The following is a 12,318-nucleotide window of genomic DNA, read 5'->3' on the forward strand; positions in this document are numbered from 1 at the left end:
GGACAATTCACAGACACTCAGTTTCGGGGGGGTGGGAAAAGCCTCTTTTGCTTCTCTTTCTCTGACGAAGAGGTGCCCGCCAATTTTGGCTGGTCGTGAATCAGTCTGCCTGACAGCACACTAAAGTCAATTACATAACAATAAAGGAATCTTGAATGAATAGGAAGGAGTCTTATATTTTTGCTCAAAATGCTTCTCATTTTCTTTGCAGATCATTGTCACCTCCAAATTCCTTAAATTTAGCCAAGAAAGGAGGTGCAATTTTGTCGTTGCAGGAAGTCAAATCATACCTATTTGCTGTACAGAAACATCTGAGAATAGTTTTCAAATTTATCAGTTTATCTTTGCTCTGTTTCCCTTCAACAAACCTTTGTGTTCTCATAGTTAATGCACTTTCAGTTTTGTGAATATGGGAGAAATGAAATTCATTAGATTTTTGTGCCACTCACCAAGTGGTCTTTTTCACTGAAATGCTGCTTCTCTTTCAACACAGAGCTGATTGATTTCACCTCTTCCTCAATTGCCTTTTCTAATCGGTCCCGGTAGAATTGCGTTAATTTGAACAGATGATGTTCTTTGCAATTTTCCAAAAGTTTAGTGAACTTAAAGGTCAGATCTAAGGGAAAAAAGTGAAACATTAACAATCATTATTCCAGGGTTTGCATTTACCAAACTGCTGAAGCCTCTTATAAATTACATCAAATGTCTTCTGAAAAATCATTTGGCATTTCATCATTGCATGTCTCAACAAATTAAATTGCATGTCAAATTCATGCCTTCTGCAACTAATCCTTTCTTGTTTAGCTTTTCATGCCATCCCTTATGTTTATTTATTTGACTTGAAATTACAGTTCACAAACCATGCCACAACAAACCAAAAACTAATTTTCATTGATGCTGTGGGTCCAGTGAGAGGAAGTTTGGTTACAGGTTTAGATTGGAAGAAAATTGGAAAATGCGCCTTGAAGGAAAAGAGATTGAGTGGAGTTTTGATTGGGGTGAAATAATAGGCAGGCAGACAGACATACAATAGTATGCAAAATGCAGTTGGAGAAGTGGAATTGAGGTGGAACTGTGGTTATGAAGGTGAATGAAGAAGAAATGTTCAATTATTTCAAAAGGAGATTTGATGTGGATAGGAGAAAAAATTGCAGGGGAAACGAATGAGGCAGCATGGATTCAATTAGATGAATAGCACGTTTAACATTAAAAAATGACACGAGTTGATCCTCCTTCGGTACACAGGTTTTATTTGACCCATATAGATATTGCAAATACAGGTACGCAATCCTTTCTCCGGAACCCTTGGGGGAACAGTGTGTTCCGAATTTCGGATTTTTCCGGATTTCGGAAAGCCAGATTTTAGCCCACCAAATTGTACTGCCGTATCCACCCCCACCCCTTCTAGTCGCACTGCCGTTTCCCCCCCCACGACTCACGCTGCCAGTCCCCCCCCCCCCCACACCTCCTGCCCAACTTACGCTGCCGTCTCTCTCCCCACTTGCCGGATTTTGGAGCTTTCCGGATTTTAGAAACCTGGATAAAGGATTGTGTACCTGTATTAAAACCAGATTTGAAAATAGAAACAGACAGCGCTAATTTCCTATGACATCCCTCAAGGTTCTTGAGTTCATTAATGAAGCCAAGTAATATGGCCAGATGCTTTTCTGTCTCCCTTCACCACCAATTTAATGTTTTGATTTAGAAGCAGAAAAAAAAACTGTTCATCACCTCATAATGGGCTTGCGCTGTCTTTCATCCTGTCTCCTACATAGATCCGAGCCTGCAAAATGCTCCTACCCTTTCTATTCCAGATATGTTAGATCCTTTCACACACTCTTGAACAAAATGATTACCCCTCTGCTCCTGCTCTGTTATTCCCCCTGCCTCTTCTCCTGCACCTATTTATTCAGGCAGCTGGCTGCTTTTGCTCATACCTGATGAATAATCTAGGCCCAAAACATTGTATACCCTTTAATTTCTATGGTGCTGCATAACTGTTGGGTTTCTCTAGAATGTCTGTAAACTGCACCTGATCCCATGCTATGTAAACTTTCTTGTTCAACATCATAGTCAATATACATGCCTTGATCTCGATCTTTCTTTATCTCCAAAGATATATACAATCATAGTACACTATGAATCATTGAGTGCAATACTAGATCTCCCATTAGGGAATGAGACAGGTGACAGAAGTATGTGTAGGGAAATATTTTGGGTCCAGTGATCATTTTGGAGAAGGTTAGGTCTAGGCCTCAGGTTGAGATTCTAAATTAGAGAAAGGGAAGCTTTTTTGAAATGAGATAGGATCCATAATGTGCAGATTGGGATGAGTTGTTTTCGAGAAAGGATGTGCTTGGTTGGAGGAAGACCTTCAAAGATGACATTTTGAGAGCAGAGTTTGCATGTTCCTGTTAAGATTAAAGGCACAGTAATCTTGGTTTTCGAGGGATATTGGGGATATAGTTCGGAAGAAGAAAGAGGTGTATAGCAGGTATAGGCAACACAGAGCAAATGAGGTACTCGAGGAGTATAAAAAATACAAGAAAAAAAAAACTAAAGAAAGAAATCTGGAAGGCCAAAAGAAAACACGAAGTTCCTTTGTCAGATAATGTAAAGAAAAGCCTAAGGATTTCTACAGGTATTAAGAGCAAAAGGATAGTAAGGGACAAAATTAATCCCCTCGAAAATCAGAGTGGTCGGCTAAGTATGGAAACAGAAGAGATGGAAGAGGTATTTACTGTGGTACGGAGTTGTGGGAAATAAGGAAATCAAGCAGTGAGGCCATGAAACCAATAGAGATTAGAGAGGAAGAGGTGCTTGTAGTCTTAAAGCTATTAAGGGTAAATAAATTCCCAGGGCCTGACAATATATTTCCTTGGACCTTGAGGGAGGCTAGTGTAGAAATTGCGGATCTGGCAGAAAAAGTTAGTGTCCTTAGCCATGGATGAGGTGCTGGAGGATTGAAGGGTAGCTCATGTTCCATTGTTTAAAAAAAAGGCTCCAGAAGTAACCCTGGAAACTAAAGACCTGTGAGCCTGATGTCAGAACAGGTACGAATTCTCTCATCTGAAATTCTGTAAACCGAAAACCTCTGAAAACCGAACATTTTCACAACTGCCTCCAACGTCCAGCTCCGTCGCAACCACTGCCAACGTCCAGTGCCCCCAATGCCCAGCGCCGCCACAACCGCCCCTGACGTCCAGCAGTGCAAATACTTAAAAGTACCACTGATTATTCAGATTATTCTATTATCTGAAAAACTCCAAATTCCAAAAAGGGTCTGGTCCCAAGAATTTTGGATAAAAGATTAAGCACCTGTAGTATGCAAGTTATTGGAAGATGTTCTTAGGGATTGTGTAGACAAGTATTTGGACAGCCAAGGACTGTTTAAGGATAGTCATCATGGCTTCGTGTGTGGTAGGTAGTGTTTATCCAATCTGATGGAGTGTTGAGGTTTACGGGAAAGTTGATGAAAGAAAGGTTGTGGATGTTGACTTTAGTTAGGCCTTTAACAAGGTCCCACATGGGAGATTAGTCAGAAAGGTTCAGATGCTGGTATTCATGGGATGGTAGTGAATTGGATTTGACATTGGCTACACAGGAGAATAATGGATGATTGCTTCTCACACTGAAGGCTATGACAAGTGGAGTGCCTCAGGGATTGGTGCTGGGACCATTGTTGTTTATCATCCAGATCATTGATATAGTTGACAATGTGGTAAGTTTGCAGATGATGCAAAGGCTTTCAAAACTTGCAGAGGGCTCTGGACCAGCTGGAAGAATGGGGTGAAAAATGACAGATGGAATTTAACGCAGACAGATATGACGTGTTTGGAAGGACAAAGCAAGAAAGGACATACACAGTGAATGGTAGTGTACTGAGGTGTACAGTGGAACAAAGGGATCCTGGAATACAGATCATAATTCCCTGAAAGTAGCATCACAAGTAGATAGGGTGGTAAAGAGATCTTTTGGCATATTGGCCTTCATAAATCAAAGTCTTGAGCATATGAGTTGGGATCTTATGATAAAATTGTACAAGACATTGATGAGGCCAAATTTGGAGTATTGTGTGCAGTTTTGGTCACCGAACTACAGGAAATATATCAATAAGATTGAAAGAGGGCATGGATCAGGAACTGAGGTACAGGGAAAGGTAAACAGGTTAGACTTTATTCCCTGGAGCATAGAAGAATGAAGAGAGATTTTACAGAGGTATTTAAAATGATCAGGGTTCCAGACGTAGTAAATATAGGTCGGCTTTTTCCACTGAGGGTACAACCCAGAGGACATGGGTTAAGGGTGAAAAGGAAATGGTTAGGAGCAGTGGTTTTCAAACTTCCCCCTAAGATCACATTCCATCTTCAGAAATTCCTGTGATCAGTAAGGGATTACTTAAGGTGGTATGCGAGTGGAAAGTTTCAAAACCCACTATTTTAATCATACTTAATTGACCAGTTATGTGCATGGTTTCATAACTCCAAAGGAAATGGGCCCATGACAATTTTTCTCAAGCGGTGATTCTCAACCTTTATTCCCCCTCTCACATACCACTTTAAGCAATTCCTTACTAATCACAGAGCACTTATGGCATAGGGATTACTTAAGGTGGAATGTGAGTTTAGGGGGAGAGTTTGAAAAGCACTGTTTTAGAGGGAACATTAAGGGGAAATTCTTCACACAGTGTGGTGGGAGTGTCGAATGAGCTGCCAGCTGAAGTAGTGAATGCAGGCTCAATTTAGAAGAATTTAGACAGATGCATGGATTGAAGGGGAATGGTCATGGTATGGGTCAGTGGGATGAGGAAGAATATTTTTCTCTTGGTAGAGAGTCTAAAACTAGAGAGGACTGTTTTAAGGGTAGGAGAAAAATTGAAAAGGCACCAAAAGGGGGAACTTTTGTCCAGGTGCCGATGTTTCATCTCATTGGCTATGTAACTTGCTCTCCCTCGGCTTGTACTCTCTGGACTCACACTCCAAGGGTTGCGACTCCAAGGGTTCGCTCTCCATGGGGTACAACTGCATTGGCAAAGACCCCATGGGCTCACACTCCGTGGGCCCATACTCCGTGTTATAATTGCATTAGCTCGTACTCCGCGGGCTCAAACTCCGTAGGCTCGAACTCGACGGGATACAACAGCATTAGCTCACACTCCAAGGGCTCTCGCTCCACGGGCTATGACCGGAGAGGCTCACACACACTGGACTCACATTCCCTGGGCTATGACTGCATTAGCTCGTACTCCAAGGGTGGGAAGGGTTACACTCTAGGGGTGGGGAGGGACGCACTCTAGGGGTGGGGAGGGACGCACTCTAGGGGTGGGGAGGGACGCACTCTAGGGGTGGGGAGGGACGCACTCCAGGGGTGGGGAGGGACGCACTCCAGGGGCTCTGGATGCATTTAATCACACTCCCTCGGCTACGACTTCAATAGCTCGCATTCTTTGGGCTTGCTCTCCACTGGCTACAATTACAAGGGCATGAACTCCCTGGGTTCACATTCTGTGAGTATGACGTTATGAGTACAACTTCATGAATACGGATTCAGATTTACTGTCAGAGTACATTCATGACATCACATTTAATCCTGAGATTCTTTTTCCTGTGGGTGAGGCAGAGTAACCATTTGTTGGCAATGCAAAAAAGAACTAACTCAATGTACTCAGTGAACAAACAAAGAAATGTGAACCAACAGCAATACAGAGAGAAAAATAACAACAAAGTGCTAATGTCAGAATCCTTAAACGAGTTCCTGGTTGAGTTTGTTGTTGAGGAGTTTGATGGTGGAGGGGTAACAGCTGTACCTGAACTTGGTGGTGCGAGCCTTGTGTCACCTATACTTCTTACCTGATGGCAGCAGCCAGAATAGAGCATGAACTGGGTGGTGTAGATCCTTGAAGATCGCGGCCATTCTCAAACGGCAGCATTCCCTGAAGATGAGGAGGGTTTTGCCTGTGATGTACTGGCTGTGTCCACTACCTTTTGGAGGGCTTTTCTCTCGGGGGTATTTGGTGTCGCCATACCAGACCATGATGCAGCCAGCTGGTCAGCACACTTTCCACTATATATCTGTTGAAATTTGCTAGGTTTTTCAATATCATACCAAACCTCTGCAAACTTCTAAGGAAGTAGAGGGGCTAATGTGCGTTCTTAACAAAGCCATTTGTGTGTCAGGTCCAGGAAAGATCGTCTGAAATAAGTGACTCTCATGAACTTCAATTTGCTCTCCTTCTCTGATTACCCAATCACTGGATTGAATACCTCTGGGTTTCCCTTCCTGAAGTCAACAATCAGCTCCTTGGTTTTGGTAACTTGTCGTTGGTGCACCATTCAACCAAATTTTCAATCTCTCTTCTATATGGTGACTCATCACCCCTTTTATACAACGCACTACCGTTGTGTTGTCAGCAAACTTGCAGATGGTGTTGCTGTTGTACTGAGCCACACAGTTGGAGGTATAGAGTGAATTGAGTAGGGGGTTAAGAACACAACCCTGAGGTGCTCCGGCACTGATAGAGATTGTAGAGGAGAAGTTCTTACCAATTCTCACTGATTGTAGCCTGGAAGTGAAGAAATCCAGGATCCAATTGCACAGGGGGTGTTAAGTCCCAGTATTGCATTTTGCTGATCACTTTTGAGGGGATGATGGTGTTAAATTCAAATTAGTCGATAAAGAGAATCCTGATGTATGCTCCTTTGCTGTCCAGGTGTTCCAGGTCTTTATATAAAGCCAATGAAATGGCATCCATCATAGACCTGTTGCTACGATAGGTGAATTGGATCGGATCCATGTTGTCACTCAGACAAGAGCTGATATGCTTCAACACCAGGTTTTCAAAACACTTTATCACTGTTGATGTGAGACCCATTGGTCGATAGTCATTTAGGCAGGTTATCACACTCTCCTTTTGCACATTGAAACAGGCGAGTATCATGCCTTGCCAGAGTGAGATGTTGAAGATATCTGTGAATACATTGGCAAGTTGGTCAGCACAGATTTTTAATACTTGGCTGAGTACTCCATCCAGACCAGATGCTTTCCTTGGATTCTCTCCATGACTCTACAGTGCTCACCAAAATCCATATCCAGATACTCATCCTCAACCATCCATTGGAACACTCTGATTGTACTGAGGGGTAAGCAGCATTAGTTGCTGACAAGGAGAGAAGTGAGTATGGTGGTATAGGCGGCTGAGAAAAAGGCCAAAAGACAAGGAGAGAGGGAGTCAGGACAGTACTGGACCATGACTGGACTGATGGCCATGCCACATTTACATCAGGAAGCTGCTGTTATTTTTCATTTAAATTTCAAATTTGACTTAACTGAAACATTTAAGTTATTTTGTACCATTGACATGATTAATTTTATTGTCGTGTTCTCTGAACATTTTTTGTTCATCGGAAATGGCATCACAGCATGGTACTTTTCTGTGAGCCGCTGTACGGCATGCAAAGCTAAGGTTTCACTATAACCCTGTCCATGAGATAATAAATAATTTAATTAAAATGTGAACTTGCCTGCATTCACTGCAGTTCTTGGATCTTGGGCCATGATGCTCCTATTAGCAGATGATGATTACCTATCGTAAATGCAATAATCAAATGAGAATTAGATAGATGTTAAGATGAAAAAGACATGCTTGCTCTCTTAAAGTTGGGATTCTCCATGACCCTTAATGCCAAAGGCACATTATACCCCCTCCATATTTCCCTCTTGTGAGTTCCGCTATCTTCTTCTGCAAAATAGACTTGTTTGATTTCAACCTTCCCTAACAGATACGCATCTCCTTTTACTTTAACAGAGCCTAAATATTTCTGGTCATCCAGCGTACCTCATTCTTACTCTCCATTCTCATAGGAATATGCTTTCTCTGAACTTTCCCAGTCTCTTAAATCTCCCACCATGTGCAAAGTTCCCCTTTTGGTTGAAAGTAGCCTATCCCAATCAATCTTTGCAAGCTCCTGTCTCCTCAGGACATCAAAATTAGCCTTAATAAAAGTGAGAACTTTCACATGTGGAACAGTTCTGTCTTTTCCCATGAATATTTTAAAACTAAGAGTGATGATCACTGGACCGAGAGTACTCCTCTACAGACACCTCAGTAACTTGTCCTGCCATGTTTCTCAAGAGGAGGTCCAATGCCATTTTGTCTCTATTGACATATTGTTTGAAAAAAAAAATCCTTTAGACTATGAGAATCACAATCAATGAGGGAAGTTGAAATCAGCAACTGTTCTGTCCCTGTTATCCTACAGCTGGCTGAGATTTCCTGACACATTTGCTCCTCTCATCCGCTAACCCAGACAATTTGGGATATGGGAAGAAACAGCAGCACCTAGAGAAAACCCATGCAGTCACAAGGAGAAAGCAATAAAGAGGAGGACGATATATTATGAAAATAAACTAGCCAAAATAGACAACCAGATGCTAAAAGTTTTTATAATTATATAAAGTGGAAAAAATGTGGCTAAAATGAATGTAAGTCCCTTGGAAGACAAGAAGGGGCAATAAATAATGGGAAATGCCAAAATGGTTACTTCAGGACAGTCTTAAAGTGGAGGACACGTCTAATTTGTCAAAGAGTGATGTTATGAATGTCATGGGAGATGAGGACTTCAATGCAGTTGATATCACTAAAGACTTTATTGCCGAACAAACTAAGGCCTGATGGTAGATAAGTCCCTTGGTGCTGATGGAATGCATCCAAGGGTAATAAAAGAAATGACAGAAGTTATAGCAGAAATAATAGTGCTAATTTACAAAAATTCTCTGGACAGGACATGGCAGATGGGAAAGCACCAAATGTTATTCTAATATTACAAAAATGTACAAGAAAGGCAACTATAGTTCCGTTTGCTTAATGTCGGTGTTCAGGAAAATGCTTGAAGTTGTCATTAAAGAAGAAATAGCACATCACCTGAATAGAAATGTTTTCATCAGGCAGATGTAGCATGGATTCAAGAGGGTTGTGTAATATGGAGGATCATGCATGCTATGTGAGACTAATGGTGGGTATCTAGTCAGAAGTCATCCCACCTGCCAATCAAGGTCAGGGCCTGCCCACAGATTAGTACACTCCTGTCCAATGGCCCCTGCAATCACCTAACCCACACCTGGACCAGACTCTCCAGTTGATTGCACTATAATGCCCAACACATGTGGTCCATCTGCCTCGGGACGAACCCCAGTTCTACTCCATGTTGCGAACCATGGGGGATGCTGGAGAGTCATTGGTAAGGTGTGTGCGGGCAAAGGTTTGGGATCTGTTATATTGGATACATAGAAATTACTGATCCTAGACTAGTTTAGTTCAGAGCCATGCCTGGACTATGTCAAAGGATGACGGGTATTGTATTTTATTCCTTGATTGCAAATCTATTTCTCCATGAGTGGTTGCAAGTATCAGATAGTTGTTCTATCCACTGCGATTGTATTTGAGTGGGCGTGTGTGTTTTATCCATGTTGCAATTTACCTATGTGTCTCAATAAAGATCAATAAAGGGACTTGTCAAAGTTGTTTTTCTCATAATATTTGATGCCTTAAGCAGGGTTCTTGGAGTCATGACTGAACACGGATACAGAGGAGATATTTTGGAATTGGGGAAGGAAAGCCAGTGAAGGCAGTGAGAGGATCCCCAGGTGGACCAACTATGGTGCAGGGCTTGGGAGCTTGGCTAACATGCTGGTGGATCATGGCAAATCAGTAGACCGATCCAAACACCTGGAGCCATATGGTGAGAAAATGGGACACCATGTAGTATCCCTCCTCAAGAAGTCAGGGTTCCCAAAGACTACGGGGAGACAGATGGGTGACCTTTGGCTAGCTTCTCTCCTGAGACACCAATGTGAGACCATAGAAAGATCAAGAGAGCGCCCCCCCAAAAAAGAGACAGAGACACTCTAGTAATGCTGTTCTGCACTGCAGGAGTCAACGTGGGCTTCCCAAGCCTGAGCCACAGATCTTGAGATGAAAGTGATTAAAATGCAACAGATGCACACAGTTTGCCAGTCCAACTGACAGCTTGATCCAGTTAAGATCTGGGCCAGTGAGGGGACGGGTTTGACACGTGGTCAGGGATGGGGACATATAGATGGACTGTGGTGAGAGAGAGGAGACTGGCACATATACACCTGCAGGCAAAGCTGGTGACCACACAGTCCCAAACCTACCACAATGGCACTCCGCCAATGCTACAGAATGGGGAAGCATCAGAGATTCCGGGGACCTCATGGGGACATATCTGTGGCTGCTGTGAGACCAAGGAGACATGACAATTCAGCTAAAGAGATAACTGGGCTAGAGGATTAATATCACTAGTGGCCGGGCAAACACCTGGCTGTGTGGCTGCTCTGACTCTGGGATGAGGATGCTCCCAATGTGGTCTCTCTTACCAGGAAGCGAGCACCCTGGATAGCTTATCTCAGTGGTTCTCAATCCTTGTCTTTCCACTCATGTACCACCATAAGCAATCCCTTCCTATTCACATATCACCTATGACATAGGAAATACTTTAAGTGGTACGTGAGTGGAAAGAAAAAGGTTGAGATCCACTGGCCTATCCAATCACCAATAATAACCTGCAGGCACTGTCTGAAGGGGTCAGTGGTGGCACCTCCATATGGGATAGGGTGGGCCATATGGCGAGCCCAATACGCCACTCTCCTAGAATGGAATCTAAACAATGGCCACAGTAGAACACTATTAGTGAAGGGATAATGGTCATCAAAGAATGGACATTAATTACCGGGATCATTGGGGGAGTCCGTGATCGCCATTTCCCCGAGAACACAAGGGTGACATGATGCCTCAGCAGAGTACTCTTACCACAGTTACCACAGCATACCCTGATCTAAAAGCAGTGGTCCTGGCCCTCATGGGACCGGCAACTGGAAAGACTGTCTGGAAAGTCATCAGACTTCTAGAAAGGCTTGAATACATGGAGTGGGAGGCACCCGGTAAATTCCGCAAGACCGAGGCAAGGGTTGGTAAAGTGACACCCCCAGTTTACTCGCAAAGAATTTTACAAGGTATTGGTGTGTGCCAGTGTGGAACGCGCTCGCATTAATGGGATTCACATCTCTGCTATGTATGCTCTCTGGAAGGAGCATTGAAGGGAGGAGTTTAGAAGTCCCCACCCATGGCTCAGCGCAATCCCCCCTTAGCTCCTACTCCACCCACAGTGGCCCCGACTCCCTTCGGGGAAAGCTAACAACCCTGCTGTGCAAGGAAATTGCCCATATCTAGCAAGAGGAAACATCGCCTGCAGGGTGGCCAACCTCCACCCCCACCCCCCCCACAGAATAGAGGCCCTGAAGATTTACTCAGCGATTCTGTCCTGTCCAGGCAACCCAAGGCCATGTTTCCCGGCCGTACATTGGGCCAACAGGAACACACTATTGTTGGATGGCCTGAGTAGATGTTGGGGCTGAACACAGTATTATCCCCAATAATCCTGCAGTTTGGAGAGGACAGTAGGTCTCTGTAGAGGGTAGGAGGGTCCACTGTTCCCACCAAAGACCTCACCCTCTGCCTATCCATAGGCATTGAACCACACCGACCTGTCAGGCCGTTGAGTGTATCTTGGAATGAATGTGCTCAAGGGGCAGTCCTTGTGTACCAACAGGAGGAGATTCACTTTTGGGGTTGCCTGCATGACCATAGTAGTTGGAGCAGCCAAATGGGAGTGCATAATCATCTCCCACCCCCTCTCCAAGGTAGTCAGCACCAGACAATACTGGGTGTCTGGGGGCACCAAAAAATCACAAACAATTGATGGATTATTGCAGGAGAGAGTCATCCGACTTGCTGCCTCCCTATTCAACAGCCCGATCTGGCCCGTACGCAAGAAGAATTGCACGTGGCACATGACCATTGATTACAGGCAGGTAAACAAGGTTGCCACTCCCCTCACTGTCAGTCGCTGATGTGGTCATCCTGGTGGAGGACAATGGGAGACGGGAGATCAAGCATTGCTATGCCTTTATCAATTTGACCAGTGCTTTTTTTCCAACTTCCTTCATTTCCAATTCCTAGGGTCAATTTGTGTTTACCTTAGAATGCCCTTGACATACTAATTTCTTCCTTGTATGCACGAGCAAAGGCCGTTAACATTGAAAAAATGCAGCGCCCCAGTTAAATAATCCTCTTCCGAGGCATCTAGTGAGATTCCAACCAGAGAGAAATTCCTGCGGCTGCAAAAAATAAGATCGTCAATGCTTCAGTGGCCACAAATAAGGTCGAAACCCAGCAGTATGTGGGCTTTTTTTTGTTTCTGACTCCAGCACATTCCCCATCTAACTATGCTGCTTTTCCAC

The 12,318-nt window shown here is 43.7% G+C and overlaps 1 protein-coding gene across 4 annotated transcripts in view; it reads right to left on the reverse strand.

Annotated features, from left to right (window-relative positions):
• LOC138764894 (NACHT, LRR and PYD domains-containing protein 3-like) overlaps positions 1 to 12,318 on the reverse strand; it is a 56,587-nt gene that overhangs the window by 25,322 nt on the left and 18,947 nt on the right. For 3 of the 4 annotated variants that reach the window (XM_069941326.1, XM_069941325.1, XM_069941323.1), the window contains exons 2-3: positions 7,521 to 7,582; positions 450 to 616 (exon numbers count right to left, since the gene is read on the reverse strand). In XM_069941326.1, the coding sequence (XP_069797427.1) occupies positions 450 to 616; positions 7,521 to 7,554 (201 nt within the window). In that variant the 5' untranslated portion in view covers positions 7,555 to 7,582. Of the gene's footprint in view, positions 1 to 449; positions 617 to 7,520; positions 7,583 to 12,054; positions 12,196 to 12,318 lie in introns of all 4 variants that reach the window. The other variant, XM_069941324.1, reaches the window with a different exon arrangement.

Source organism: Narcine bancroftii, chromosome 5 (genome assembly GCF_036971445.1).
Source record: "Narcine bancroftii isolate sNarBan1 chromosome 5, sNarBan1.hap1, whole genome shotgun sequence".
Classification (NCBI taxonomy): domain Eukaryota; kingdom Metazoa; phylum Chordata; class Chondrichthyes; order Torpediniformes; family Narcinidae; genus Narcine; species Narcine bancroftii.